The sequence below is a fragment of the Montipora capricornis genome, chromosome 6 (genome assembly GCF_036669925.1).
Source record: "Montipora capricornis isolate CH-2021 chromosome 6, ASM3666992v2, whole genome shotgun sequence".
NCBI lineage: Eukaryota > Metazoa > Cnidaria > Anthozoa > Scleractinia > Acroporidae > Montipora > Montipora capricornis.
The window spans coordinates 1,646,877-1,674,159 of NC_090888.1; the positions used below are offsets into that span (position 1 = coordinate 1,646,877).

The 27,283-nt window shown below is 39.1% G+C and overlaps 4 protein-coding genes across 10 annotated transcripts; 3 read left to right on the plus strand and 1 right to left on the minus strand.

The window, feature by feature from the left end:
• Positions 1-211: 211 nt before the first annotated feature.
• On the minus strand, positions 212-9,008 carry LOC138051260 (caspase-3-like). 6 transcript variants are annotated; one of them, XR_011132753.1, is made up of 5 exons: positions 6,933-7,126; positions 6,154-6,463; positions 4,269-4,364; positions 1,620-3,220; positions 212-1,166 (listed from the first exon to the last, which is right to left on the minus strand). XR_011132753.1 is itself a non-coding variant. In XM_068897431.1 (4 exons), the coding sequence occupies exons 1-4, from the start codon at positions 8,991-8,993 to the stop codon at positions 2,232-2,234; spliced, it is 1,413 nt and encodes a 470-aa protein (XP_068753532.1). In that variant the 5' UTR covers positions 8,994-9,008; the 3' UTR covers positions 1,571-2,231. The 6 variants fall into 6 exon arrangements, 5 of the variants coding, with proteins under 5 accessions (XP_068753532.1, XP_068753535.1, XP_068753534.1 ...); XM_068897431.1 differs by lacking the exons at positions 212-1,166; positions 6,933-7,126 and adding an exon at positions 8,976-9,008 and having other exon boundaries at positions 1,571-3,220; XM_068897434.1 differs by lacking the exons at positions 212-1,166; positions 6,933-7,126 and adding an exon at positions 8,972-8,989 and having other exon boundaries at positions 1,571-3,220.
• Positions 7,226-13,967, plus strand: LOC138051263 (uncharacterized). Of its 2 annotated transcripts, none has more exons than XM_068897437.1 (2): positions 7,226-7,334; positions 11,113-13,967. In XM_068897437.1, exon 2 carries the CDS (start codon positions 11,131-11,133, stop codon positions 12,130-12,132), a length of 1,002 nt encoding a protein of 333 aa, XP_068753538.1. In that variant the 5' UTR covers positions 7,226-7,334; positions 11,113-11,130; the 3' UTR covers positions 12,133-13,967. The 2 variants fall into 2 exon arrangements, with proteins under 2 accessions (XP_068753538.1, XP_068753537.1); XM_068897436.1 differs by lacking the exon at positions 7,226-7,334 and adding an exon at positions 10,962-11,003.
• A 1,684-nt stretch (positions 13,968-15,651) lies between these two features.
• Positions 15,652-19,140, plus strand: LOC138051262 (uncharacterized). Its single transcript, XM_068897435.1, has 2 exons — positions 15,652-15,839; positions 16,984-19,140. Exon 2 carries the CDS (start codon positions 16,991-16,993, stop codon positions 18,407-18,409), a length of 1,419 nt encoding a protein of 472 aa, XP_068753536.1. The 5' UTR covers positions 15,652-15,839; positions 16,984-16,990; the 3' UTR covers positions 18,410-19,140.
• Positions 19,141-23,362: 4,222 nt separating this feature from the next.
• LOC138051264 (uncharacterized) lies at positions 23,363-26,229 on the plus strand. The gene is made up of 2 exons (XM_068897439.1): positions 23,363-23,746; positions 25,072-26,229. The coding sequence occupies exon 2, from the start codon at positions 25,077-25,079 to the stop codon at positions 25,707-25,709; it is 633 nt and encodes a 210-aa protein (XP_068753540.1). The 5' UTR covers positions 23,363-23,746; positions 25,072-25,076; the 3' UTR covers positions 25,710-26,229.
• The last annotated feature ends 1,054 nt before the right edge of the window (positions 26,230-27,283 follow it).

Genomic DNA, 27,283 nt, shown 5'->3' on the forward strand with positions numbered 1-27,283 from the left:
CATTTAAGGGAGAGATGAAAATATTAATTTTGTCGCTTGTATGATCGCTATTCTCTCACAAATCAATATAACCCCTACTCAACTATAAAATCTTTCAAGACTATCCTGATCTTAATTCCCCAAAATCTTCAACAACAACAAAAAAAAAACATTTAAATCGCCCACATTACGTACAGGCGTAACCTGAACGAAACACGACACCAAATATTAATGGTTAGTTTTGGTGAATTTATTTTCTGTTTAAATAAGTTACGTCTTGCTACAAGCCACTCGACTCACAGCTTCTCCCGCATAACTCCTATGCCCTATAATCTACCGAGCTTCCGCCCCTAATCTTCCTAAAAGGGTGCAAGAACAGGTACAGACCCATTAGTTGAAATCAATAACATTCTGTACAAATGAATAACATTTTTTCAAATGAAGCTTGTCCCTGAAACTCCTACCAGTGGAAAAGCTTTGCTTTTCAAGTAATGGACGTGCATCAGCTATTTATAATGTTGTAATCATGATTGACATAATCTTTCTCAGTGCTGTCAAGAGCGTCCATTTCGCTGCCCGTGTCGTTTAGCTCGACGTCTGGAATTTTCTTCCCTTCTTCTGGTAGCAATTCGCTGACAAGACTTTTCGACGAGAAATCTCCATTTGCTGCGATTGTTGACGGCAAAACTCCACTCAGTGAGCATCTTTCCAAACAGGACGGAGTGCATCGATCATTGCAGGTGTCTTTGCATCGAAGTAGAGTCCGACCAGTTCTCCAAGATCCCTCTGCCAGATCTGAATACAGAAGTCCTTTGACTGGTCTTTATCATCCATCCTCGCGCGAAATGTCCTATCCAACGCAGGCGCGTTTTGATTAGTTTTATTTCATTATCTTCTACACCAGCCTCCTCTAAAGGTGGGCAGACACAGAGGGTCATGTTGCACGGACATGTTGCAGCGACAAACAGGTGTCTAGTACACAATGAGACGACATGCATTAGGGTCGTGTAGCGGGGACATGGAGCAGGTACATGTTTCAGGGATAATGTTGCAGCGATATGTTGCAGCGCTGTATCCCATGAAGTTCAACTTGTCGAACTTCATGGGACTCGTAGCAGGGACAAAATCACCCCCAAATTGGTGTTTCACAGTTATAACAGTATCAGTTCCTACGAGGGGACATGTCGCTGCAACATATCCCTTACTTAAAGGGAACCTCCACTAAAACAACAAAATAGCTTTAAACCACAGAACATAATGTTTACAATTGGAATTGCTCAATCTTTTTCCAATGAAAGCGTTTGTATTCGAGAAAAATAAATTCCAAAAACGCTTATTTTGGTTTTCAAATTTACCGGGCGCCGCCATCTTGAATAATTGTGACGTAACTTGGTTGCCCTATTGTTCTGATACAAAGAGCGATTGTTCTGGAACAATAGGGCAACCAAGTTACGTCACAATTATTCAAGATGGCGGCGCCCGGGAAATTTGAAAACCAAAATAAGCGTTTTTGGAATTTATTTTTCTCGAATACAAACGTTTTCATTGGAAAAAGATTGAGCAATTCCAATTGTAAACATCGTGTTCTGTGGTTTAAAGTTATTTTGTTGTTTTAGTGGAGGTTCCCTTTAAGCATGTACCTGCAACATTTCATGTGTGTGCACATGTTGTGATTTTGTCCCCGCTACACATCCCTGCTACATGTCGCCTCAGTGTGCACTACACAAGTTTTTTGTCGCTGCAACATGACCCCTCGCGTCTGCCCACCTTTAATGTCCCGAAGCTGTTTAAGGTGTTTATGATCCATGATTCACTACCAAACGCAAGGAGAGGTGTGTCACATTGACGATAGACCTCAACTTTGGTCTCAACGGTTAGATCTCTGCAGTCAAATACTCCTTCTCAGTTGTCCAACAGGTAACTGCTGTACTGCGAATTCAGGCGTTGATCTCTTCATCCATCATATGCTCAATTGTAGGCTGTTAGAGGTTGCACACTGTGCTTCTCGCGTGTACATGTATTGAGTCTACGTGAGTAATTTAGTTCATGCACCTATAATTACATGCTCCTTGCAGCCTTTTAAATCTACGTGCGCTGTTTCAATCATTGTTATTAGGTGTTCAGCTACTTTATTGCGATTTGAAGCAGTTTATATGCCTGTCTTTCAGTTTCGACAAATTTTTACAGCAAGTGGGCCATATGCATAACCGATTTTTTATCTTACAAGATTTTCAAACTTGCAGTTGGAGGACCTAAAGTCCTGGCCAAAAGAAAACCTTCTTTCGCAGCGTTGAAGTGGGTTGTCCCACTTGCTTCTGGTCAATTTCACCCATTTTACCAAGTTCATCATTCACTTTTGTAAGCATACTGAGTACATCTTCATGGTTTGCTCTTTCTTGGAATACCTCCACAAGGCATCGCACAAATCGGCTTCCAGCGACTGGATTTCTGAATGAAGCATAACCACTGACAGTCGAATATGCCATCAGCATATCTGCTCGATTAGGGACGATTTCCTGTGAAAATGAAAAAGACCAACCTCTGTCTTCGTCGTCTTCACCTGAAGCCTCCTGTGGACCATAAGTGCTAGGCGAATCTACCACAACGCCTCTCTCTTTCACGTTACCTCTACAAGCTTGGATAAAAAAAAGCTTTGGTTTTCCTTTTAGAGTTACACAACTTGAATTGATGAAATAGTTGGTTATGTTATTTATGGAGGCCGTTTTTCCATCTGCGCAATAGAATTGCCCTTCCTTTCCATGACTCATTAGGCAAAGAACAAAACAGTCATATGCACTGTGGTCCTCACTAGAAACATCCTCTAAGGTTTTCAGCAGTTCTGTTTCTGTCAAGTTTCTTTTGATTCTGACCTTGAAATCGAGAGCTTCAAATAGTCGGTGAAGAGCTTTAAGGTCTTTCTCTGATCCTACTCGAGTGTCTAACTCTTCTTTTTCGCGTTCCTTCTGAGTTTTCTCACTATTGGGAAGAAAATATTCTATGTTTATGATTAAAGCAATCCCTCTTGGTTTTGCTGTCATGGGGTAAACGTCATCAGAATCTGGGTGGATGTGTGGAGGAAGTTTAGTCGTATCAGTAGGGGGGATAATAAGAGCTTCTTCAGGTGAAGCATCATCCTGGTTTGTTACTTTCTCTGTTTCAAAAGTTCCCTGGCCTCCTGTAGTACTGTTTCTATCAAAAGTACTGCCATTTCCCTCCTGTCCATGTTCAACTGGACCTAGAGCTGCAAAATGAAAAAAACACCAAAATCTTTAAAGCAATAATTACAATTTATGTTTCAGAGGTCGGTATACGAAACTTTCATAAATGGCCACCACCCTTTTACATTCTTTTGTATTTATGTTGATTAGACCTGCTGCCCTCATTTTGAAACAAAATGCTCGTTGTAGCACGGCTAGAAAGGCGCGTTAGCATTAAAACAGAAGAATATGTTATTTGGCCGCCATTAAGAAAGAGGTCCGTTCGTAATAATAATGACAAGCTGCATGCTTGCAGTCAAAAAGTCTATATATTCATCAGCCATTCATGAATATTAATTATTTTTATATGATGTGTGAAATGGTTGTCACAAAAGCATAGCTACTTCCTTACCTTTTATTTGTGTAATATAAATGGGACATTGTGGATGAGCTAATTCTCACATGTATTAGGCTTTCAGGACTCAGTATACCTACAACCAGAATGCTGCAGTTGACAACCACCTTCACGAACTCCTGGTTAATTCAACAATGTCTCTTCATGTTGCTTGAAACAGCATTCAGAGTTTCCTTTTAAGGGAGGGGTTATACTTTCTGCAAAGTTGGATGCATGTGTGAAGTTGACCTTCCCAGTAATAGAGCATTTTTTGCAACACAATTCACCCTAAACTAGACTTAAAAAATTCTGGCCTGTATCTTCAATTCCTTCTGATTCAAAAACTACGCAACATTGAAAGCCACTTTACACCCCTGAAAACACCATCCATCAATGAATTCTGGACAAACAGTAATTTAAGATGAAGTTCTGAATATACACTCTGACTTATACTTCAGCTGAATAAACACGTGACCTGTGACCCATTCTAAAGCAAAGGCTCCAATTCTTATGCCATATCCAAGATTAGCCCTTTGAAAAAGATGACCATCTGACTGATTATTAAATAAGATAGCTCTTAAATAAGAGGAACATTGGACTTGACATCTTACAAAATAATGTATTGTTTCACCTTAAGCATGCTGTATTTCATAAAAAAAAAAAACAAAGTTAATTAGCAAAAATAATATTGACAATACCTTTGTGAACATATGGACGAGGCTCCATGTGTAAATGCATTTCAGTGACCCGTTGCGTGATTTGAGGTAAGGTACCAGTAACCATTTTGTTTAAATCTAAGAAAAATAAAGTTAAACTGTTTAATATCATACCCCAGGACCACCAAAAACCTACTAAAAGTAAGCTAGGGTTAGATTATGATGATAAACCTAAATTATGCAGACTGGTATATCTACCAACGATCCTTTTTCTATATTCTGTTATTCCAGATCATGTAAGATAAAGGATAACATTTAATTACTGGTAGAACGATTTTGAAGCAGGATCACATGACTTTTATTCATCTTTAAGACTGACTTAAACCTTCGTGATCACAATCAACCTCAATTTTTAGTGACGATAAAGGATTCAATATTCATTCAAGATTCAATGATAGATTCATGTAAATGAATGAAATGGTATATGAAAGTAATCATATACTTAACTGTGGATATGAAATCAAGTAAAGCTATGATCCTCGCAGTCATAGACGCAATTTCAGCAATAATTTGCGTAGAGACCTTGCAAGGTCACAGGTTCAAACCCCATTTGAAGTCCTGAATTTTTCAGGCTTCTCTACGCAATTGCTGAAATTGTGTCCATAACTGCGAGGATCATAGCTTTACTTGATTTCATATCCGCAGTTCAGTATATGATTATTTTCATATCATTTCATTCATTGATTCATTCCTCACGGGAAAATTAGAACCCACAAATGACCAGCTCCCAAAGTCAGTGGCTTCATAGCTCAGTTGGTTAGAGCGTCGCACTGGTATCGCAAGGTCACTGGTTCAAATCCCATTGAAGTCCTGAATCTTTCAGGCTTCTCTATGCAATTGCTGAAATTGCGTCCATACCTGCGAGGGTCATAGCTTTACTTGATGAGATTTATGTAAATATACATAACTGAATGAATCCACTTAGCAAGAAAAGCAGATCTAATCTCTCAGAAACTGCTAAAATACTGAAACCAGAAAGTTCTCACTGTTTCATGGGGAAAATTAATTTAGGCAAGATTATGTTGATGCTGACTAGCTATCACTCTCTCTTGAGCATTGATTGGTGGCGACCTTTAAAGTTTAAATGTTGCATTGAGAAAATGCTCTTTGTTTAGTGTTGCTTGTAAGTTGGTTGATGGAAGGGTCATTTATAATAACCCACAGATCCTTACTGAATTTTTGGCAATTTCCACTTTACCCTCGCTTTGTGAAGCACAGGGTTTTTCTAAGCACTCCAGTGAATGGTTAAGTATTACAGTGAATGAAGGGGTAGTTTCTAAAGAAACTGTGGTGCTGAGTCGGTGGGGAAGTAGTATACAAAAATTTGGTTTTATCAACGGAGTTGATAATGTAAATTGGCCACCGTACAGAGATTCTAAAAGCTGACGTTTCGAGCGTTGACCCTTCGTCAGAGCGAATCTTTGTCGCTCTGACGAAGGGCTAACGCTCGAAACGTCAGCTTTTAGAATCTCTGTACAGTGACCAATTTACATTATCAACTCCGTTGATAAAACCAAATTTTTATGTAAGTATTACAGTGCCTTGATAAGCAAGGCTTGACGGAGACCTCATTTTCCCTACCAGATTAATTATTGTTACCTAGCATGAATAAAGCTAAGGGACTAGTCCTAAAGAATATACTTTAAGAACAGGTTTATTGTAATTTTAGCATTCTTTTTACTGTAAATATCATCTGATGTTCTGGATTGATGATATTTCAAAACATGCATGGCTCATTTCTGTATTGCAGAAAGGAATGCATCAGGATAATCTGTGAAAATGACTGATGCTAAAACAGCTGTTTAAAATATTTCACCTCCCTTACTATCACAGAGAGTTACCACAGATATGTGTGTCTTTAATTTACCTTTTTGAATTTGCTGTCCTTCTTCGTGTGAATCTCCAATTCTTTGTAACAAGTCATACAAATGTGGTTGAATTTGACGTAAGGTGTCAGTGAAGACAGCGATACCCTCTGGACCTGAACGTTCCACTTTCTCTAACAGCGCCTCTGCTTTCTTCTTCCTTGTTTTCTCGGCCTTTACTTCATCCATATCATCCATATCGAAAATTCCTTCCTGATAGAGATAGTTCCAGTACTTCGAAGGTTCCAAATCTTTTAGAATTGCAATTCTGTTTTTTATCAGTCTTCCACCAAGATGAAAAGAATCCATTTCCTAAAAAACAAGAACGATAACCTCGCATAAAGGAGAGGAAGCCAAAAAACTCTTCCACGAAAACGATTGAGGGATTTTCCCTTGAAGAACCAAGGAACTCTTATGATCTCATGACGGCCATTTTCCATTGTCGTCCCCAGAGCCGCCCGGCCATCTTAGCCGCCGGAAGCTGAGCACGCTCACTCATCTTCCCGAAGATGAAATATTCCGGAGACAAATTCAAAAATTTGGGCATACCTAACGAAGTGGTCCTGAAGTTCAGAAATTTCGGAACAACCTGAAAATCCCTTCCCATTGGTTCATTCCTCCTCGGGTGTGATTGCTGTCATACTCGTTGATGTGATTGGTTTCGAGCGGCCAACTGGAAAATGGTGTTCCGATTCGCCACATGAAATTATCGAACTTTTAATGACACCGTCTGGTCGAATGGAAAACGCCCGAGGTTACTCACTCAAACGAAAACACTTACAATGCCAGCATCCCTTGAAAACCATTGAATGGCCCATGGCCTCTGCAATGCCATTCGGTTGAGACCACGTCAATTTGTTAAGGACAGGTGAATAATAGAAATGCACGTATGTCAGCATGAAGTGCGGGTTATTGTGATCCTTGAGCGAGATTTCATGTGCAAGAGAACGAACGGAGCGGATGTCTTGAGATTCCACCAGCAAGGTTAATTTGCCATTAGTAACGTTCTTAAGTTGGCCGCATCCTGGATACCGCATCCTGATAAAAATACCCCTACTCATATTATAACTTGACCTTTTATGACGTGACCATAATCATTCCATACTGAACTAAATTTCAGTGAGAACACAGCGATAAAAGTCATTAGTGCTGGAAGAGGATCACAGACAATCATAAAGCAATTGTAAGTCTTGTGTGTACTCAAAAAACACTGGTCAGTTCTGCTCCCAGTTTGGAAGCGATCAAATGCTTTGACCTTACATTGTTCAAGTTGTTCAGTTTTTGGGACTGAAATAGAGCGAGAAGTTAAAATTAACTGTTAGGTGCAGCCGCTTCGTTCACTCAATGAACCGCCAGCACGAGCCTACTATTAATTAACACCCATATATTCATACAGTATACTCAATCTTCCTCAGTGTAGTAGTTCAGTCAATAGTATTATAAACCTTCCAGTCAGTCTGTATCATACACTGTTGTTTGACCTTATCGATATCTCACCCAACACATGAATTCCACAGTAAAGAAGAAAACAGGGAGAGCCATTTATGAATATGAAGACTCCGATGTTAACAAAGACAAACGATTTGGGTCTTTTTAGGTCATAGGATGGCTTAGGCAGTGGTGAGAGCACTCGCCTCCCACCAATGTGGCCCGGGTTCGATTCGCATACTCGGCGTCATATGTGGATTGAGTTTGTTGGTTCTCTACTCTGCAAAAAGAGGTTTTTCTCCGGGTACTCCGGTTTTCCACTCTCCTCAGAAACCAACATTTGATTTGACTTGATTTGCTTAAATTGTTAATTTCAGTTTACAGTGCCCCCAATATTAGCGCTCCAGCGCTAGCTTATATAAGGTTCGTTTCGTTTCGTTTCCTTTCCTGCAAACGCAGACGTATTTCCGGCGGTCGTTCCTCTACCCCGAAAAATAGAAAGAAACGACCGCCGGGAATAGGCTACACATATTTAAGACCATTTATGGTGTTTTACAGAGTGTCGTTGGTATCTTAGCAAAAGATGTAGAAAATGTGAAACTTGCCGATTAAAATGGTTTGACTGATATAAACGAACACCAAGTCCTCAGCATATCAATTGTCAGCTGATATTCGGTTTGCTTGTAAGAATGTTGTTGATTACCCACTACTTTGTTTCTCCGGATGAACTATTTTGCTGAATGAAGTAATTCAGTTCTTGTTCTTAATTCGGACTAAGACTTCCTGTTTGGGACGCAGTTAAAAGTGGGAATCCCGTAACACGAGAGGCATACATTTAAAAAGGGAACATTGGAAAAAGCGAAATTTCGACTTAAAACCCCGGGGGGGGGGGGGGGTGGGGGATGCTGCCATATATGGACTATATAGGTATGTGCCGCTGTGAAGGGTAGGTGTTCAAGCAGTTTACTCTAGGATAGAGTATATAAATCATAGCCTTTCGGTCTAGAATAAGGTATCATTTTTCACGAAACTGACCAGTCGGTTGAAGATTTTATCAAGACTAAGTAAACCAGAAATTCCCACTCAAGAATATAAAAAAATCAAATCGGCAAAGTTTAAGTTTACGTAACTCAGCCTCAACAGTGTCAATAAATGGCTATCATGAAACACCTCTGGATATTATTAACTGTCAAGAATCGGAATTTAGACGAAAATCGGTGGGAGTTTACTCTAGTATTGGGTAGCACAATTCAGCTGAACTACAATTGTAACTCTGGTATAGGCTAAAGGTTCCAGGGTCCCAGCGGCACATCCCCAACCAGAAATTCCTAAAGTGCCCACCCCCCCGGGCTTAAAACAATTTTGGCTCAGCGAGACTACAGCTGAACTTACCTACTTTAATGAGATTTGACATTTTTCAGTCCTCAGACGTAATTATTAGAAAAGCAGGAAAGCCATTTGTCCAGTAGAAAAGCCCTTAATAGGTTCTTAATTAAAGGAAAGTCAACAAAGGATCTATCTACGTATGCGCATACACCTGGCCGGGCATGAAATCTCTGAAATAACTTCCGACTGGCTGTAAACATGTTGTTACCTTCACGTAACAGATCAAAGTTTAAGTACACAGAAAATCCACAAAAATATTTCTCATGATACAGCCAGTGGACCCAACTGCCTTGGAAGCATTGTTATCCGGCAGCCTTCCATGTGCCGATTACGTGAAAGAATGTAGAGTTTGTTCATAGTTAACCTGAGGGCATATAATCCAGTTATCACACTGAAAGGGCATAGTACCCGGTTACTATTGTGATCTTGTAGCGGCATCGTTTGAAGAAAGAGACACGTAACAATACACGCCATTCATAGGTTTAGGTTTCAAAGCACAGGCAACCCACCCTTTTGTTATTTATAGAAGAAGTACAGGTAAACAATACGGTAGCTACACGGGACGGCGAAATAAACTACACATGACTCAGTTAACATGATTTTCTTCAAACTTTGATTGAATCATTTGCTTTAAACTCTGTATATTGGAAAAAATCTGTATTTCTTCTATAAATAACAAAAGATTGATGCTCAGATCTCAATGAACGGCTCCCACTAACAGTGGATGGTCTGCCTGTGTTCAAACATCATCATCAGCCATAGTGATTGTAACATTAAATTTTTTTACAAGATAATCAATATATATATATATAATTATCAATACAATGATCCTTTGTAGATTAAAATGTTCGTTACAGGCATATAAATTGAAACTAACCAATAATTTTCAGGGGCACCCAGCGTGAATTTTCGGAAAATATCTGTTCGGAAGACGATTTGAGATCTAGAATTTTCGAAACATTTGTTGTAAAATTTCTTGCTTGCCTGCCTGTCCTAGGATTTTCGAACATCTAAAAAATGGTATAATTGCCCATTTTTAACGGATTTGTACCCTAAAAAGGTCACCTAGAATTTTCAGGAGCCTTTTTTCTGGTTGAAATTTTCGAAAAGGTAAGTTTTGATCCAAATAATTTTCAGATCACTAGACTTTCAGCTAGCGGGAAATCCGAAGAGATAAAAAATTTTTAGGGGATAAATGCCTATATCTACCGTTTAAATACCAAAATACGTTTAACAATGCTATGTTTACATGGTTTAAGTGGTTTTGAACTATATTCTCGTTGGGTGCCCCTGAATTTTACAGAAAACACAACTGACATAACGGTAAGAGTTTAAAAGTGTAATTCTAAACTAACGTGATCAACTTGTGTTGAGTTCCGGTTGATTATGTCAGTTTAGCAATAAATACCTGAATAGCCCAAAAAAACTTCGTATCAAAAACAGAACCCCGTTTGAGCGTAGGCTGGAAATAGAGAAGATCATTGTTGATTTACGCTAGTTAAAGTAACTCTTCGATTAATCTAAATTTAAATTTAAATCTAATCATTTTACTTTACAATTAGTCATGTTTCAACTGTGGTATCTTGATAACTTTGTAATTAATTATTAATAAATAAATTAATTAATTAATTAAGTAAGTAACTGCATGATTTCTTAATGTTTATGTTCTTTGTGATTTTATTTTATTTTGTTTTATTTTATTTGACTATATGTGATCATTAGGACATACAGGACTTGTTTTAGAAAGGTGGCCCGCCTAGAAGAGCTTTGCTAATTGCGGGTCGCCTAGGACTGTGATGACGTTGCATTGCTAATAAATAAGTAAATTGAACTAAATTGAATTTGCCGTAATTAGTTCTTGGCCTTCTGTTCATATGCAAATTTGCTTTTGTTTTTCAAATCTGCCAGCCACAGAAATAAAAGACCTTTTGTGCTCGATTTTTATTAATGATCCAGGATTAGATTGCGGCACCATACGTCACGAGAAAGGTGAAACATGCCATAGCTTGTAATGTGCGTAATTGATGCAAGAATTGAGGTCAAAATGCTTCTTTTCTAAAGTGTCTCATCTTCTTCCTCCTCAATTGGGAAAAGAGTCTTCTTCCTTAATTCAGCGTTAACGGTTTATGTTCTTTTTTTTTTGCCAGAACAATTTGGGCACCGGTATGGTTACGACATTTGGAGTTGAAGCCGAAACCATTGTTCTTCTTGCGTCATCGGGTCTCCTATCTTTTCTGTTCCTATTTTGGATCATCACTTTAGCTGTCATTTTGTGGCTTAGAAAAATTAATCTTCATGTGGAGAAGGCAGTCGAAATTGTGAACTCTCCAAAAAGGGATAACTTGGAACATAAAAACAAGGCCTTTGCCTATGGATGCGCAAAGACAGATTCGTATGAAGATGAAACAGATTTAAGAAAGGCTTCGTTCAAAGACAAATGTAAAATACTGATGAAGCCGATAAATGGCCTCGGCGAGAAAGTTCTTTCTTCAAGTGACCAATTTAAGGCGGAGACCTTCTCAGAAAATAATGAAAGGAAAGTCTACTGCAGTATCAAGGACCCCACGAAAATTAGGTGTGTGGCGTATCGTAAAGCCGATCCGGGAAAGACATTTCTATTAACTGATCCGACGGAAGTGATAGATGGAAAACAAGATGCCACTTGCGAGGCAGATATCACGTACGAGAACGACTACTTAGTGCTTATTGACGAGACTAGTGACCAGTCGGCTGTACCCTGCTCAGGATCCCACTTTAAAGAAAGCGAAAATCAAAACACAGAAGAGTACACCGAGATTACTGATTCACAACCAGAATATGTAAATGGCTACCTTGAAATCATCCATTCCGATAAGGTTCAACGCAAAGGAACTGACCTAAAATTCCTCGACAATAACAACACACATGATTCGATTGAGATTTACGACTCACAACCGAAATATGAGAATGGATTTCTTGAAATGACCTCTTCCGATGAAACCCATGATTCACTCGCGAGCTTCGAAGACGAGAGGCATCCTCGTCAAGATAACTTTGGTTATCTTATTCCGATCGAAACTTTGCCAACAGAAAAGCAAGATCAAGAGGAGGAATATGACGTTCCCATAGAACGAGGACAAAAGCAAAAGCAGCAATATGAATGCGTGGATTCAAATAAAACGGCATAACTAGACGAAAATGAGCGATAGAGGAGTAAGAGGAACTGATGTGAAACATTTGGAAGCACACAAACACCAAATTCACCGGGAAACCAGTGTTTGGATTGCACGAATGAAGCGAGTGTGGGGAAAACAACCTCACTGAAATGGATTATAACCAGGCAAGAGAAAGGTTGTTTCGAGCATGCTGGACGTTTCAAGCTTCCGCAATGAAGAAGAAAACACTTTCATTTTGTACTATATTATTGCCTTAGTATTAATTATAATTGGTATTATTTAAATATATTAGAGTACTGGCTGCCTGGAATAACCATCAAGAAGCGGAGCCAGGCATGCAGCAATGGAAAACCTCTCCTGGAATTGCGCGATAACTCCATGAACGCAATTCAAGTCGATGCCAAGAGTTAGGCTTACTGTGCTGATAAGGTGACCCCCTTTCACAACATTTAACAATTATTGGATGAGGTTGAGCATGTTAGCGATAATTATCAAGGCCAAAGTTTGTGTTATCTGCTGAAGCCGAAGGCTGAGGCGAATAATACAAACTGAGGCCTTGATAATTATCGCTAACATGCGAAAACCGAATTCAATTAATTGTTTTATTATGCATATTCCTGAGCTTAGCTCCGCCATGACAAAACTGATCAAACTGCTGGTTAGTGTGTCAGGTGACGTCACTTCTGCATGCATAAAACTATTGTCTGTAGGTATGACGTCAATTCTACATATATAAAATCTGTTGTTTGTAGGTATGACGTAAGAGAAACAGAGCAAGCAAGAATTAGCTGCGTGCTTATAGCCAATCAAAATCGAGCTGGTGACACCACTGTATAATAAACACTTAATGACTGGTCCCGAGGGAAACAGTTCATTTTGTTTCCCGAGAATCTCAATGTTTCCCCGAGGCGCAGCCGAGGGAAACATTGAGATTCGAGGGAAACAAAATGAACTGTTTCCCGAGGGACCAGTCATTAAGTGATTTGTTATATAGGGAAACAAATGGGTCAAACATTTTGAAAGAAGCGGGAAGATTCCAGCGACAACATCAGGCCACCTTCAACTGCACGCTCTGATCACGTGCAACAGCGGTCAACATTTCGCGGGTAACAGTGAACTGTTTCCCGTTTGACGTCATAGTTTTCGCAATGTTGCCCGCTCATGGCATTTGGCGGGAAACAGTTTCATTGTTAGATGTCATGTGACCATAAACTAGCCAATAAATGGGCGCGCTGTAGCGGGAAAATCGCCAGCTATATAACAATAAAGATGATTAATAGTCCTCTGGGGTATTTGCTGATGGGTATGTTGCGGTAGAACATGACCAAGGAAACCGAGTACTCGAGGAAAACTTGCACCAAATACTGCGATCACAACGTAAAGAAAAGTGATTTTTAACAAGTTCTAGATCAAAATGTCTTCACTACAATCCAGGCCAAGATTTCAAAGACAAAAAAAAAACTTGTTTCAGGGAGTAAATCTTATGATCAGGGCTTCTCTCTACCAAAACAATGTCGAGAGAGGGGTGGGTGATTATCGCTTCTTCCTGACAATATTGTGTTGGGTGGGGCTAGGAGAAGGGACATGGTCCAAAAGTACGAAAATGGAAAGGTCTCAACTCTTTTTGTCCGAGATTGCGGATGACATTCATATTTAAGCCAGAGATTAAATGTTGAACAACGGCTGGTGAAAGAGGAATTCATTGATCGAGATTGAGGGCGAAATCATGATTAAAACGAATAAGTCCAAAAATGAATCGCTCGCTTTGGGTTATTGAACCTGAATTTTTCATATAAACTTGTTTTTGTATTTCAGCAGGAAAAGAAAATAAACAGCGGTTACAAACATTTTCATTTTATACTTGACGTTTCGTATGCTGCAACATACATCATTAGAAGTGACGGTTAAAATTGTTACACAAGAATTTTAAAACTTGAGCGAGGCAATGGTGACTAGTTACAAAGTATTGTAACAAAATCGTAACTTCCGGTAGTTGAAACTTCCGGAAGAAATTAATAAAGAAAAAGCTTCTCACTACCAATGTTTTCATTAAGAGAGGGTTTTAAGTCCCTGATTAATAGCGATTCTTTAATTTTACACTGCAAGTCAGACTTTCCAGTTGCGAGGATTTCAAAATGGTCCCATTTGATCATATGGCCGGTAGAAATAGTATGGTCTGCAACAGCAGAGGCGTGACCGACTTGTGTAAGAGCTTTGAAATGCTCGGACTTCCTATCATGCAATCTTCTTGTTCTTTTGTCTGTTCAAAACATTAATGTGATAACAAAGAACGCCTCTTGGGTAACCATTTTGAAGGAGAGTGTTATTTACATCGAAGAGAGTCTACTGTAACAAGGAAGAACTCGAACAGATGCGTAAACAGCGATAGGTGAGGGTGTGGATTAAATTGATTTTATACTTTCTTGGAGTGAGAGAGTCCCACTTGGTGTGGAGGCCAGTGAAAGTTTTTTTTGCGATGTACTGTTGTTGTGAAATTGTTGAGATTGCGCTTAATGTGGACATCTAAAAATGGAATCTCCTGGTTTTCTTCAAGTTCCATTTCAAATTTGTTATTAGGATGTCTGGAGTTAAGAAAATGCAGAAAACTGGCTGCAGTGGCTTCACCGTCGAACAACAAAAAAATGTCATCCACATATCTAAACCAAATGGAGGGACGAGAATCTGCATTAGTCAACCATTTCTGTTCAAAGTCACACATGAAAATGTTAGCCAACAGCGGGCCTAGCGGAGAACCCATTGCAACGTCATCGATTTGGTCGTAATAATGACCATCAAATACAAAGTGGCTTTTCTTGGTTGTAAAACTCGAGCAAGGTTTTGAGGACATGTCGCTTGTTCGTGAATAAGGAACACACGTCAAAAGAGCACATTATTTCATTATTTTCGTGTAACAGTTTTAACCGTCACTTTTGATGATGTATGTTGCAGCATACTAAAAGTCAAGTATATAATGGAAATGTTTGTAGCCGCTGTTTGTTTTCTTTTCCTGCTGAAATTGAAATGGCCAAAGAGCAAAAACATTTATGTTGTTTTTGTATTTTGTATAAGTTAATAATCGTCTTCCACCTAAAGCCAAAGAAACCAAGCACCTCACAGAGAAGAACTCTGGGTAAGGATGATCTTATCACTGACGGGCACATTTCTTTCTTTTTAGGGCGACCCGTTCACATGCATGCAAACCGTAGCACTGGGGCCGAGTTTATCTGCGCATGCCTGTGTGATCGCGCATAACTGACAGTTGGCAGATAAACCCTTATATGTTGAACAATGATTCTGCTTGTAATCCCGGGGCTGTCTTTTGACTCTTGTGCAAGGATCTCCCAAAATTAACAAGGCAAACGAGAGTCACTCTGCCCTGGTCACTCTGAGATCGAGTCTTGTCGAAATAGCCCACGGTGTGAAATATGTTGACTCGGAGGTCTAGAGGACTTTTTATGACGTTTAAATAAACAGGAGCTCAGTAACTATGAAATGAAAGGATTACCGCCATCCAGATGACATCACTCGAGATTATGATTGGTTCCTAAATACAACGTTGACCCTGTGTTAGGATTGAAGATAACGCATTTTTCATCAGAAAATAAATGTGTCGGGAATCCCTCCCCAGTGCTAAGTTTGTCACGCACTTGGTCTTGTTTTTACGAGGAAAACTGGTACGCTTTCACTTCTGCAAATAATGCAGTAAAACGGCAGAAAAGGTTAGTATCATATAGTTTGTTTTCGTGACGAGCAGCCTGTACTTTCACAATGGAGGTGGTCGATATCGTCGATGAAACCGACAAAACTAAAAGCAACGCTGTGGCGCTAAATTTTGGTCTGAAAAAAGGACACGAAGAGCACAAAAAGTTTAGCGCAATGAGAGTCTATTGCGCACCTTCTCCCGACTAATGGCCGTCTAAAAGGAGAAGTCCTTTGTCATGGCAAAATCTGAACAGTATCTTAACGCCTTCTCAGTTATATGGGACAGAAACCAACCCTGTTTATCTTAAATGCTTCTTACTGACTGAAATTTTGGGAAAACTCACTAAAGAGTCAAATTTCGATAAACTTTAATTTAATTTAATTTTTTTACACCGCAGTTGTTACATCAATGTGCACGAGTAATTTGACAGACCTCACATCCCCACGATATAAATCCACTCTGTTTGCTTCATTTGGATTTTTCGCATTATTGTTTGTATTTCATTGTTCCATTTCAAGTGTTCCTACATGTATGTCGCCACAAGATTTTCAATTAAACTTGTTGCATTAGTTTTCCAAAATATTATTGATCCAGGGTTAGATTGTGGCACCATACGTCACGAGAAAGGTGAAACATGCCATAGCTTGTTTCTTGACTTTAACAAAAAGACACTCAATCATAGTTAATGGCGTTTGTAAGATCTGGTATGGCTTTGTTTGAAATGAACAGGTCATATTGAATTCAGTTCCTCCGAAATGGACAAATAACAATCAAAGTAGAGTTTTATATTCCTAATCGCCCCTTGGACGTATTTGAATTGTAACATGACAGCAATACATTTATAGGAATTCCGGCTTAAAAATAACAAGCTTTTCTTTGGGTCACGGATGCGCATATGAACCTAATAAATTCGTATTTACACCAGTACAATGACAAATAATGTCGAGTTATGAAAACACGAAGGAATAAAAAGGAAAATGAAAAATGTAGAAAAAATGAGAGAGGAAATGGTCAGTAATTTTGTCGCAGTTTGGTAAATAAATTCGTGCCGTTTCAATCTAACATGCTAACCTCAGTGTGTTCTCGGCTGGCTTATGTAGCAAACCATGGTCTAGTGATCACACCGATAAACATCATTTGGCTGCCTTTTTGTCCATTAGGTTCAAAATGACTGGAGGCGTGTCAAGTAACGAAGACTTCGTCTTCATACTCTCTGTGGTGCTTCTCTGTCTTTTATTTTTCCAATGGATATTCGTCGCGTTTCTCTTTTTGTGGTTGAGAAAAATACATCTTCAAGCAGATCAAGCATACAAGGAAAGGAATATTTTTTCGAAACTGAACTTTGCGGGTTTAAAACAAACTGCAACCGTAGAAAGTATGACAAAAGGGAAAAGCACATACTCGATTCCTTTGGTGATAAGCAACAAGCGTGCTACCAGTGAAAACGCCGATACCGATAAATCACCGAACTGGAAAAATATCGACAGAACCTTTGCCTATGCAGAAGCAGATCTTGTAGAAGACGGTGCAACAGGAAGTTCTACCGTTGAAGGCGAAGAAGACAAAAATTTAATTGCTAGGTCAAAAACACAAGGAAAAGAAAAATTAATTCATGATAAAAAAGATGCTTCCGATGCCACATTACAAGATCCAAAACTGAATGATAACAATGGTCAAGGAATGCTTCTTTTAACTGGGGGATGTCTTCATGATGATATTGGCAGGAAAACCGTTTTCAAAACTTTGAAGGGTACCCAAAGCAGTCAAGTTGTTATTAGTGAAAAGCCTCAAGATCGCCTGGTGCTTGTCGAAGCAGAAATTGTCCCAGATGGAACAGTTGCAGGAGAAAGCCGGCTCACAAACAAGACTCATCGTTTTGAAGACAGTGGAGAATTGAATATGGCAAAAGATAGAAATGGGAAACATTTACCTCTCAACGATCTCAAAGTTAGCAAGAAAATTGACACCGATGGGATCATTTCCGGGGATAGGCCGCCAAGCGAAGAAAAGCAATTACACCAAGAAAGCTCATCCGGGGCATTGGAAAAGAGAGCACCTCGTTTTGAGGACGCACCTCAAAAGGGCCTCTCTTCTGAGTCCAAACCAAAAGTGAAACCAAAGCCTGCAAAGGCAAAGCTTCCAAAGGAAAAATCTAAACAGGTCACTCTTCTGGGAAAGCCAGATGAAGAAGGACGAAAAATTTCGGTTGTTCAGCGTTTATCAGCGAAAGATCAGTCTGAGCACTATGGGAGAGCCCGAACTAACGCTTCACGGAGCCAGCGTGACATAGACGCAGAAAAGAGATGTGGCGAACAGCTGACACCGAATTACGATTGCATAGGGACAAGTTTCAGCAACAGGTTAGATCTGGGCAATAAAGACACCTCGGAGGACATTTACGAAAAGATTGATGAGAATACTTCTGGTTTCAGCAAAAAGAAGAGCTCTTCTTTTTATCCTCAGGCAACTTGCGTCAACGTCAAACAAAACACAAAGAAGAGTGGGCAAGACTCCGCCACGCATTATGATAACCCCACAGAGGAAGGCCCATTTTACGTTAACATAAGGGAAGTGTTTGATATTTAAAATGAAAAGACAAACGACACCGCTATAACTTCAATAACCGAAATTAATATACAGTAACTCGAAAGTAACATGTAAGCATAAAATGAAAGAACAAAACTTGAAAATTAGCCACCTTAAACAGAAAAGCTTCGTCAGAAATTATCCGGCAAAACTGAGAGAACTTTAGAAGTTGGTGAATTCTTATCAAGATAAGGCAGAATATTCAGAAGGATTGGCTCATTGCGGTTTTTGGACGTAATCGTATGACTTGTACAGTTACAGATTTAAGTCCTCAACTTACTTGTGATCAGTTCCTTTACCAGCGAAAACCTTTGACGCATTTGCACGACTTTAATAATAGCCGTATGGACAGGAAAGTCCTATAAAGCATAGCTATCATGCTAGTTAGTGGGATGTTTTTATTCCCGCGGAATTCCGCGCCTATACGCGTTGCATGGCACTCGATAAAATACTCATTCTGTTACGATGGTCTCCAGGCATTATCAGCTTGGTAAAAGAGGCGAGCCAATAAGTAATTGTTTTTGACAAACATCACTTTGCTCTCTCACACCACAAGAATATAAAGTGAGAGAACGAATCCCCTATATTTGACCTGAAATTCCGATAAAATTTATTTGAAATATTTTATTACTTCTGTGTCATACTGCTAGGTTATTTCAAGGACTTCTTGGTCAGTTAGTGTGAAAGTGGTCCCCTCGCAACATAGGCGCAATTCAAAAGTAACTTTCAAATAACTATCGTTCGCTTTCTTACTTCAGATGGTCTTGTCCATACACTCGACGCTGGCGCATTAACTTGCCACCAATTTGTGTCTTATCACAACAAAAGGAACAAGTGATCAAAACAATACTTGTTTGCTAATGCGCTAAAAGCTTGTGTCGCGAGTCTTTAATTCTCGAAAGCCGGAAAAGCGCGGGAGGTATTTTTCCCGTCCCTCTGCTCGCGAATGTATTCAATGCCTGTGACGTCTGACAATAAGAACGCTATTGACTGAATCGAAAATGAAAAGGCGATGGTTTATTATGATTTGACAAGTTATTATTCATCCAGCGATGAAGCAATTTGATCGCATGAGCGATCAGGCGTGATTCTTTTGCAATAATAAGTCGATGAAGAAGACACTCGACGCTGATCTGAGCTGGATATAACTTTTGTATGATATCCAGGCGAAAACAACAGTCCAAGGTAAACTATAAAAGATCTCTTAGTAAAGATGTAATGCATATAGTTTAGTACATTTTGTTTGCAACTTAGTTCATGCTGTAAGAATTGTAACATTATCAGTTAACTGTTAGTATGGTGAAAAAGACCCAAACTTACCTTTAATTGATATATATATATATATATATATATATATCTATAGGTCAGTGACAGTTACATTTGATTCGGCCGAAGATATCTTTGTCAAAAACGAGTGCAAGACAACTGGCAAATCAGAGAGCATGTTCATTTGGACTTTCAACTCTGTTTGGATGACAATTTTTTATTATAATTTCTTTGAAGCGCTTCAACGGTTCACTTGATAACAAAGATGAAGGCAAACTCTTCGCTCCCGTCTTTACTTACTTAACGATGACTTAAGTTCTATTTTGTTGTTGTCTCATTATCACGGTTATATTTCTACTCCACCCTTTCAGTTACAGGAACTAATGAGCGATCTTTCAACTATGGATACTGGAATTACTGTATTGAGTCTCGTTGCACTTATCTTCTCGATTGTGGCCTGTGTATGCGTATGCGTAGCCGTGGTTTATTTCACTGTGGAATTAAGACGAACACGACAAATGATTAGGGACATGCCTATAGTGAAAACCTCTCAAAGCAGCAACTCAAATTCTCTGCCTATAAGAAACCATCTTCTGCCCCTGACTGCACAACCTGGTGAATCTATCACAGTGTTGCGTCGTCCGTCTGGCCCTCCATTGCCGCCAGAGTTTGTTGTAAACACGGAAGAGAAACCAGAACAAACTAAGCCGCATGAGAGCAATCCAACAGAGAAATCGGTAGAACACTACAACGAAGGCTTTGAACTAAATAGCTACCCAGCGTAACTACATGTATTGTAACCAAGCAAAGGAATGAGATCTCGGAGAAGTGAGTTTGCCTACCACAGCATGACAAATGCTGACCCCGTGCTGGCTATCTAAAAGAATTTTATACGATTTCACTAAACAAGATAGACACTATGCCCCGATACACGGCAATCATTGGACCAATACTGCTCAGTTACTTGCTAAACACACCAGTCCGTCGTGTTTTGCAATAATGAGACCAATATAAATAATAATAAATATATTCTGAATCAAAAAACAATTTGAATGTGCGGAATGTAGGCAGTTTTCGTTTGAAAATCGCAATCCTACTTAAGCTTGTAGCGGATAGGAAATTGGCAGATCACCTCTAAATGTTCAGTATTGCCTTTGCTGCAGTTTCAAGATCTTCCGTTCACAATTGAATGGTTAATTTATTAACTTGCCAGAGGGATAATTTTTCAGAATAAAGTTAAGAAAAATATTGGACTATAAAATTATGAAAACAAAAGTTCATCTACGCATGCTTAACTTACAATATTTATTAGATACCCGTTGCTAAAAATACAAAAGTATTTTTAATTAGCAAATAATACTTATGTGGTTAATTTATTATATTTATGTGATTACTCAGTCTTGCAGTTTAACACAAAGATAATATCAAAGGAGCGAGGACATTTATTATCTTACACAAGAAGATGTGCAGATAAAACGTTTTTTGTCTGGATGTGATTTAGAGGTTTACTCCTTTAAACCTTTGGCTTTTTTCTTTTTCTGTTCGCACGCTCCTAATAGTCACTATTATAGTCAAGTTAGTGGCAAGTGAAGATAGACATCAGTTTATTGCGTTTTACAGACGTCTTGAAATAATGGCAGCACGAGGTTCGAGCCGGGGTTCGAGGCAGGTACCGGTACAGTTGGTACAGTCAATGATATTTGTACTAAAACGAGGTCAAAGATCACAATGTTGTTCTAAAATGCACATGCAAGTTTTTATCATGCCTTTTTTTGGACGGCGGCACCGGCATACTTTCTTATACTGAAAGAACTTCATTTATCATAATGCAACTCGGATTACTTCAGTATCTATCGGTAAGTGTTACCCTGTTATTCCAGTAAAGTATGTCATAATGTGTCTTATATTAAGGCATATGATTATTTGTATTCTATATTTATCATGAATATTGTCACAGTAGAATATACGTGTGTATACATAAATATCTTTACGTTTGTCATTTTTTAAAAGTTGTAACCTTTATAGCTAATGAGCCCCTTCTGGAATATTAGTAAGCCTGATAAAAAACGCCAGCGTGAGGAAAAAACTTGATCTTATGCTTGAATATAAAGCACCACGAGCTCTAAAATGTTTGTGTGATTCCATTTGTTTTTGAGCTGGTAGAAGCAGCTGACAGGGTGTTCTTTACTGCTTTGTCCAGATAAACCACTGTCTCGACAACTGACACAAGGCATTTCAAGGTACAAAAAACGCTCTATCGTCTTCATTTCCGCGTCGGAAAGCATAGGCATCGTGGGTGATTGTTTGAATCAAATATTGTTTGCAAGTCAATTCAATTTCAGAGACCGGAAACCCCCAATAAGAAATTATAACAGACATAAAAGTTGCCAGTTCAAAAAATGATGAAATAATCAACGTCTCGTTGTATCTTGAAGTTTCTAGACTCAGTAGAGCGAAACTCAAAAAGATAATTTAAACACGATTTATCAAGGAAGAAGAACCTAAGGTTCGATCCACTTTAACCTGGCCAATGCATTAGTTTGTTCCTTCCGTTTCGAAAACGGGGAAGACCCAAGTCTTTATGAAAGGATGGTCGAGATATCGGGCAGCGAAATACATAGACTGTTTGCTGTGTTTGTCAATTACTATTGCATGCAACCATCAGTGACAACTGTCTACTTCATCATCTCTTTTAATAGCACATAGCTTAGCCTGCAAACAGGCTCCTCAGCTCCGATAAAAATGGCGCGCGGCCGAAAAATAGGGGCTTGGTTTTCGAAACTAGTAAACTACCAAGCTCCTATATTTCGACCGCGTGCCAACGGAAGAGCCGGCGCCTGCTGCAGGCCTAAATGAATAAAACCCTAACCCAAACGCCTGGCTGCCTCAGAAACAAAGTGAGAAAAAAACCAATCACAATAAGGAGCCGAAACAGTTCAAACGAGAAATTATGATTCCTTTATTTAGCCGTTGATTCACGTGACAACCTCTCTGAAAAGTATGTTGCTCTTTGTGTCTGTTTTGTTTGATCAAGCCGCTATGAAACACGCATAGTACACATACCAGACAGGTTTTAGATATCTACTTATACGTTGCCACTGCCATATTGTTAACTAAAACCAACCTTGGATAACAAATTACTTGCAAAGCTCTTTCATAGCACGATGACAATTAAGAATCAATCACACTTTGTAAATTTCTGACAAGCATGTCTTACTTTATCATGTCAACATACTTGTTCGCTTCAGCGCGGTTTCAGCAAAGGTCAGAAGAGGTGAAGGTGTTCAAATTCCACGCCAATAAACAATTTTGTGAGAATAAAAGTATGGCAAGGGCAAGTTATTGAAGTAACGCTGAAAGCAATATACTGACTTGAAAATACAACATTACTGGAATTCGCGGTTAGCGAGATTGACCATGTCAGGTACTGTGAGTCAAAATATTGACCCACAAAACGACAAACTGTATTAATTTTAGCTTACGATAAAAAACAAAATACATGGTCACACAGGAATAAGAGAAAGAACAACCTTTTGTTATTTATCAGTCATAATTAACGGACGAAACATAAGCCTTTTCTGCCAAAGTCAATCTGTAAACCGAAAGCATTTCCGTTTGGAGTCCAACAGAAGGCATCAGTCTGTGAAATCGAACGTTTTCGACCAATCGCAATGCAAGAAAATTATTAACATGACAAAAGGGGTCAACCCTACGTAACTGGTTGAAAAACAGAAGATGGGTTATTCCCTTTGAGGTGATTGAATTTTGCTCTCACTGCGATCACGAAAGCAAAAATCTTTGAAGGGAATAACGACAGAATATCGGGTTGGACTTTGCATATGTGAGACAAATAGACGAGAAAACTGAGTTTTGACGAGGAAGTCGAGATAGCGTTACAATTAACCCGTTACAAACGCCTTTCACCCAGAAACAAATACTTGGCCCTGTTGCATTTTAAGACCTGACATTGTTTTTTCTGCTCGGTAGCAGTTGTCCATCTATCAATTACACTCGCCAATAACTGCTACAGCGTGGCGAGGGCGTCTTCCTCAAGGAACTCAACAAATAAAGGTAAGTCGTTTCAGGTTTCTTACTTTCAATCGTCGCGAGATCTTCGTTGAATTCGACTTGCAGATGGGGATTACTGAACATAGCAATGGATCTAAGCTCAACAAGGATGCAAGCATCAGTTTAGGTCTTTCTTTTTCTCATATAGTTTCATTTGTAAGGTGCATGATTCTGTTTGTAGAGTGTAGCGAAATCGTTCGTCGAGTTTCCCTTCTAGTTCGGAATATTTCCGCATGGAGGTAATGGCATATAATGGGTCATCTTCTCGTGACTCTTGTACATGCTAAATTCGCCGTCGATCGCTTGCTAATGATAGGGCTATTGTTGCCATCGATTAACAAACCAAAACCGTGAGATAGTCTTTTGTTTGTAGCCAAGGCCAAGTAGCCAAGGCGATCCTTTTTGACACCATTTTATCTTCAGGTTTAAATTGTAATCTCGCCTTTCGCAAATGTTTTGTTTTACCGAAGTCTGCCATAAAAGTTATATGGACTCCACGATAACAGCAAATTATAAACTTCTTTCTATTTCCGCCTAAGGCTTGTCGTAACACAGATTGTCACAATTGTGGTCACGCAGTCGCTAAAATGGATCGATGTAAATAACTGAATTATTGTAAGTAAGTAAGTAAGAACCTTTATTTGACTTCGAATTACAGATAGCAACCAATTATGCTAATATCTTCGAAGAAAGATTAAGAATTTTAAAGGCGAAAGGCGTATAATAAACTAGAAAACTAGAAAACCGAAAAAATATTACTTTCATGACTAAAAAACATCTCTTAGTTCTATAAGTCATGGGACGTTTGATGTATGAACTGTTCGAGTGACGCCGTGAGCTGCTGTCACTTTATTCCTACTGTAACTTTCGACGAACTACGGCATTGATCAGACGGTCTAGGGCCTCATCATTTCCTGATGATGCCGTATATCGCCGAAATGCAACAGTAGCTCAACACCTTACCAGAACATAATTGTTCTGTAAGGCTTTTAAAAAGATGGACTTACCAGTTGCATTTGGATCGATCATGAAACAAGATGGTTGACACCGGAACAAGCTGCTATTATAAAAAAGACTTTTTAATCCAAGGAAAGTTGGATATACATTGGAACTTGAAAAATTGATGTTATCACGTTTGGAACTCGGCAGGACATTTTTTTGGATTTCATTGAGAAACTCAAGAAAAGTGACGAACGGTCACTAATATCACCGAGAATGTTCATTGAACCACAAACAGCTCTTTTGATTTGCTTATAATGCTTCAAATTGCACCCCAGTTTTTGCAAGTTCACCACATGTACTACTGTCCATTCATTTTATGTTTTCAGATAGAATGGAGAGTTGGCGCTTGTCCTTAATCCTGGCAGCGGTGGCCTGCTCTTGCTGTTTAGTCTTGTGTGTGTTTTTGATGTGCCTTTGTATTATGGTGAAGAGAATTCGTCGCAACCTGGACGACATTCGCTTACGCAGAGGCCCAACCGACAGCCTTGAAGACCCAAGAGGATGCAAACAAGAAGAAGACGAAGGAAACCGAAGAAACTCTAACAACTTAAGATACATCCTTCGTCCCATTGGGTGGCAGAAACAAAGGAGGGATAACCCTTCCATCTACTCGAAAGCTGACGAACACGTTATATATCTGCGCCCAGAAAGTGGTACACCTTCTCAGAACCTTTCGGGCGCTGAAACGCAAGCGTCAACAGAACATGTTCCTTTACAATTTGTCAACCAGGGATTTAGTCATCCAGAGACATCGCGAAATTCCATGGTGGCAAATCAAAGCGAAGCTTCTGATGATTTACAGTCCGTTTTGGAAAAAGACGTTGCGAGTGAAAATGAACAGCCAACCTACGAAAATACCATTGAGCCTATTTACCAAAATACAGGAGAACTAGCATCCTTGAATAATCCTGATTTGGAGAGATGCCACACTATGGCTATTTCAGATATCGACAAGTGTTCATAAACCTGAACGCAAACGAGATATACCAGATAAATCTTTAAAAAAACTGATACAGTGCGATTCCCCTGTCTAGTTAAAACGGCCCAAAAAAAAACTGATCCCATATACCGCGGTACACTTGAACATGAGAGAGAGGCTGGCCCAGGCCCCGGCGTGCTTAAATCACCTTAAGGAATAGATCTGGTCTCAGCGAAGTATTGCTGTATAGCTCCAATTCGATCCAATGTAATTTATCACATTTGAGGTTGTACGTACCTCAAAAATTGCTCTATTTCACAAGCTTGTCAACTATTTGCAATCTGCACACGAGACAAGATTCTTTACCAATTATATTGCTATGGTAAGCATCAACGGTCTTTGCTATAAAAGCTTAACTCTTAAAAAATTTCAACAAAATTAAATTAAATTTCCAGAGAATAATGTTCAAAGGCAATAGAATGCAACTATTTTCAATGAAAAAATAAGAGAAATCTGTGAAATTCACACAAATATCTTACAGGTTGAAATTAAATTCAGGTTAAAATGGTTTTCAACCAACAGTCTGTGACAAAATTCCTTGGAACAGTACACGACTATACAGAACTGAAGCTTTTGCGGCTTACTCTCCCTCACAATGTTGTTTTAACGCGAGTTTCTGAACCCATTTTCCAAAACAACATTGTGGGAGGGCAAGGTATTGTCAAGTGTTTCAACAGTTTTGTCCGAGACTGTAGGTCATTTTATTTATGCCACTCCTGAGATTCGAACCTAGCACCATCATACGTTTGTGATTACGTATCCTCTGTATTTACCGCTATGCCATCGGGTTAAGAGGTTCATTATCCATTTTTTAACCAAAGAGTTCAAGATCGCGGTGACCACAATTTCGCACATGCGTAAATGGCACAATGTGAGACAAAAAATATGACTACCGATGGAACTGCCAGGGGCAGTGTTTCAGTGTTTGAACTCTAATGTTGAACGAACTTAAGCAGTTCACAAAATGTATGAATAGCAAAACAACATTATTTAGAGTTGGCAACTCTTAACAAGAAGCTTAACGATGGCTAAATTTATTTGAAGAAGAGCGAAAATGCTCAGATCTCTCCAGTCCATCAAATGCGAAAATTGCCCGCAAGAAATGGGCTCGTCATCGTCAACAGTGACAATAAACATGTCGTTCCGAGAAAGGAATTACATAGAATAATCTCAGAAGCACGGTCAACCGAGATATCGTGCAAAAGTAAGTTGATAATTCCTCGAATCGTAGCTCGATCCATGTCATCATGACAAAAACAAATCAGAGAAATATGTACAAATGCCTTACAGCGGAATTTCCGAGCAACTTGCCATTAAGTTACTTTAAATTGCCATGCATACTACATCAGAAACAAGGCAGCATTACAAGTTACTGCAAGAGAACCATGACAAATCAAATTCAAGCATCTGGGTTTTTTTTCCGTGTGCAAGTAGATCGATCTGATTGATTTTTAACCTGCCGTGAAGTGTTCTTAGGAGCATAACTGGATTCTTCACGTTGAAGATCCTTACGCAAAGTACTCGTGGGTATTTCCTCTAAAACATATAGAAACATGAGA

What these genes read in the sequence shown, in the direction of transcription:
- LOC138051260 (XM_068897430.1), bottom strand. Translation starts at nt 6,986, where the DNA reads ATGGCATTGCAGAGGCCATGGGCCATTCAATGGTTTTCAAGGGATGCT. An exon ending in AGGACAGCAAATTCAAAAAG is followed by an intron (nt 4,365 to 6,153) that starts GTAAATTAAAGA and finishes TATTTTTCTTAG; the next exon opens with ATTTAAACAAAATGGTTACT. An exon ending in TCGTCCATATGTTCACAAAG is followed by an intron (nt 3,221 to 4,268) that starts GTATTGTCAATA and finishes TTCATTTTGCAG; the next exon opens with CTCTAGGTCCAGTTGAACAT.
- LOC138051263 (XM_068897436.1), top strand. Translation starts at nt 10,977, where the DNA reads ATGTGCGTAATTGATGCAAGAATTGAG. An exon ending in TAATTGATGCAAGAATTGAG is followed by an intron (nt 11,004 to 11,112) that starts GTCAAAATGCTT and finishes TTTTTTTGCCAG; the next exon opens with AACAATTTGGGCACCGGTAT.
- LOC138051262 (XM_068897435.1), top strand. Translation starts at nt 16,991, where the DNA reads ATGACTGGAGGCGTGTCAAGTAACGAAGACTTCGTCTTCATACTCTCT.
- LOC138051264 (XM_068897439.1), top strand. Translation starts at nt 25,077, where the DNA reads ATGGAGAGTTGGCGCTTGTCCTTAATCCTGGCAGCGGTGGCCTGCTCT.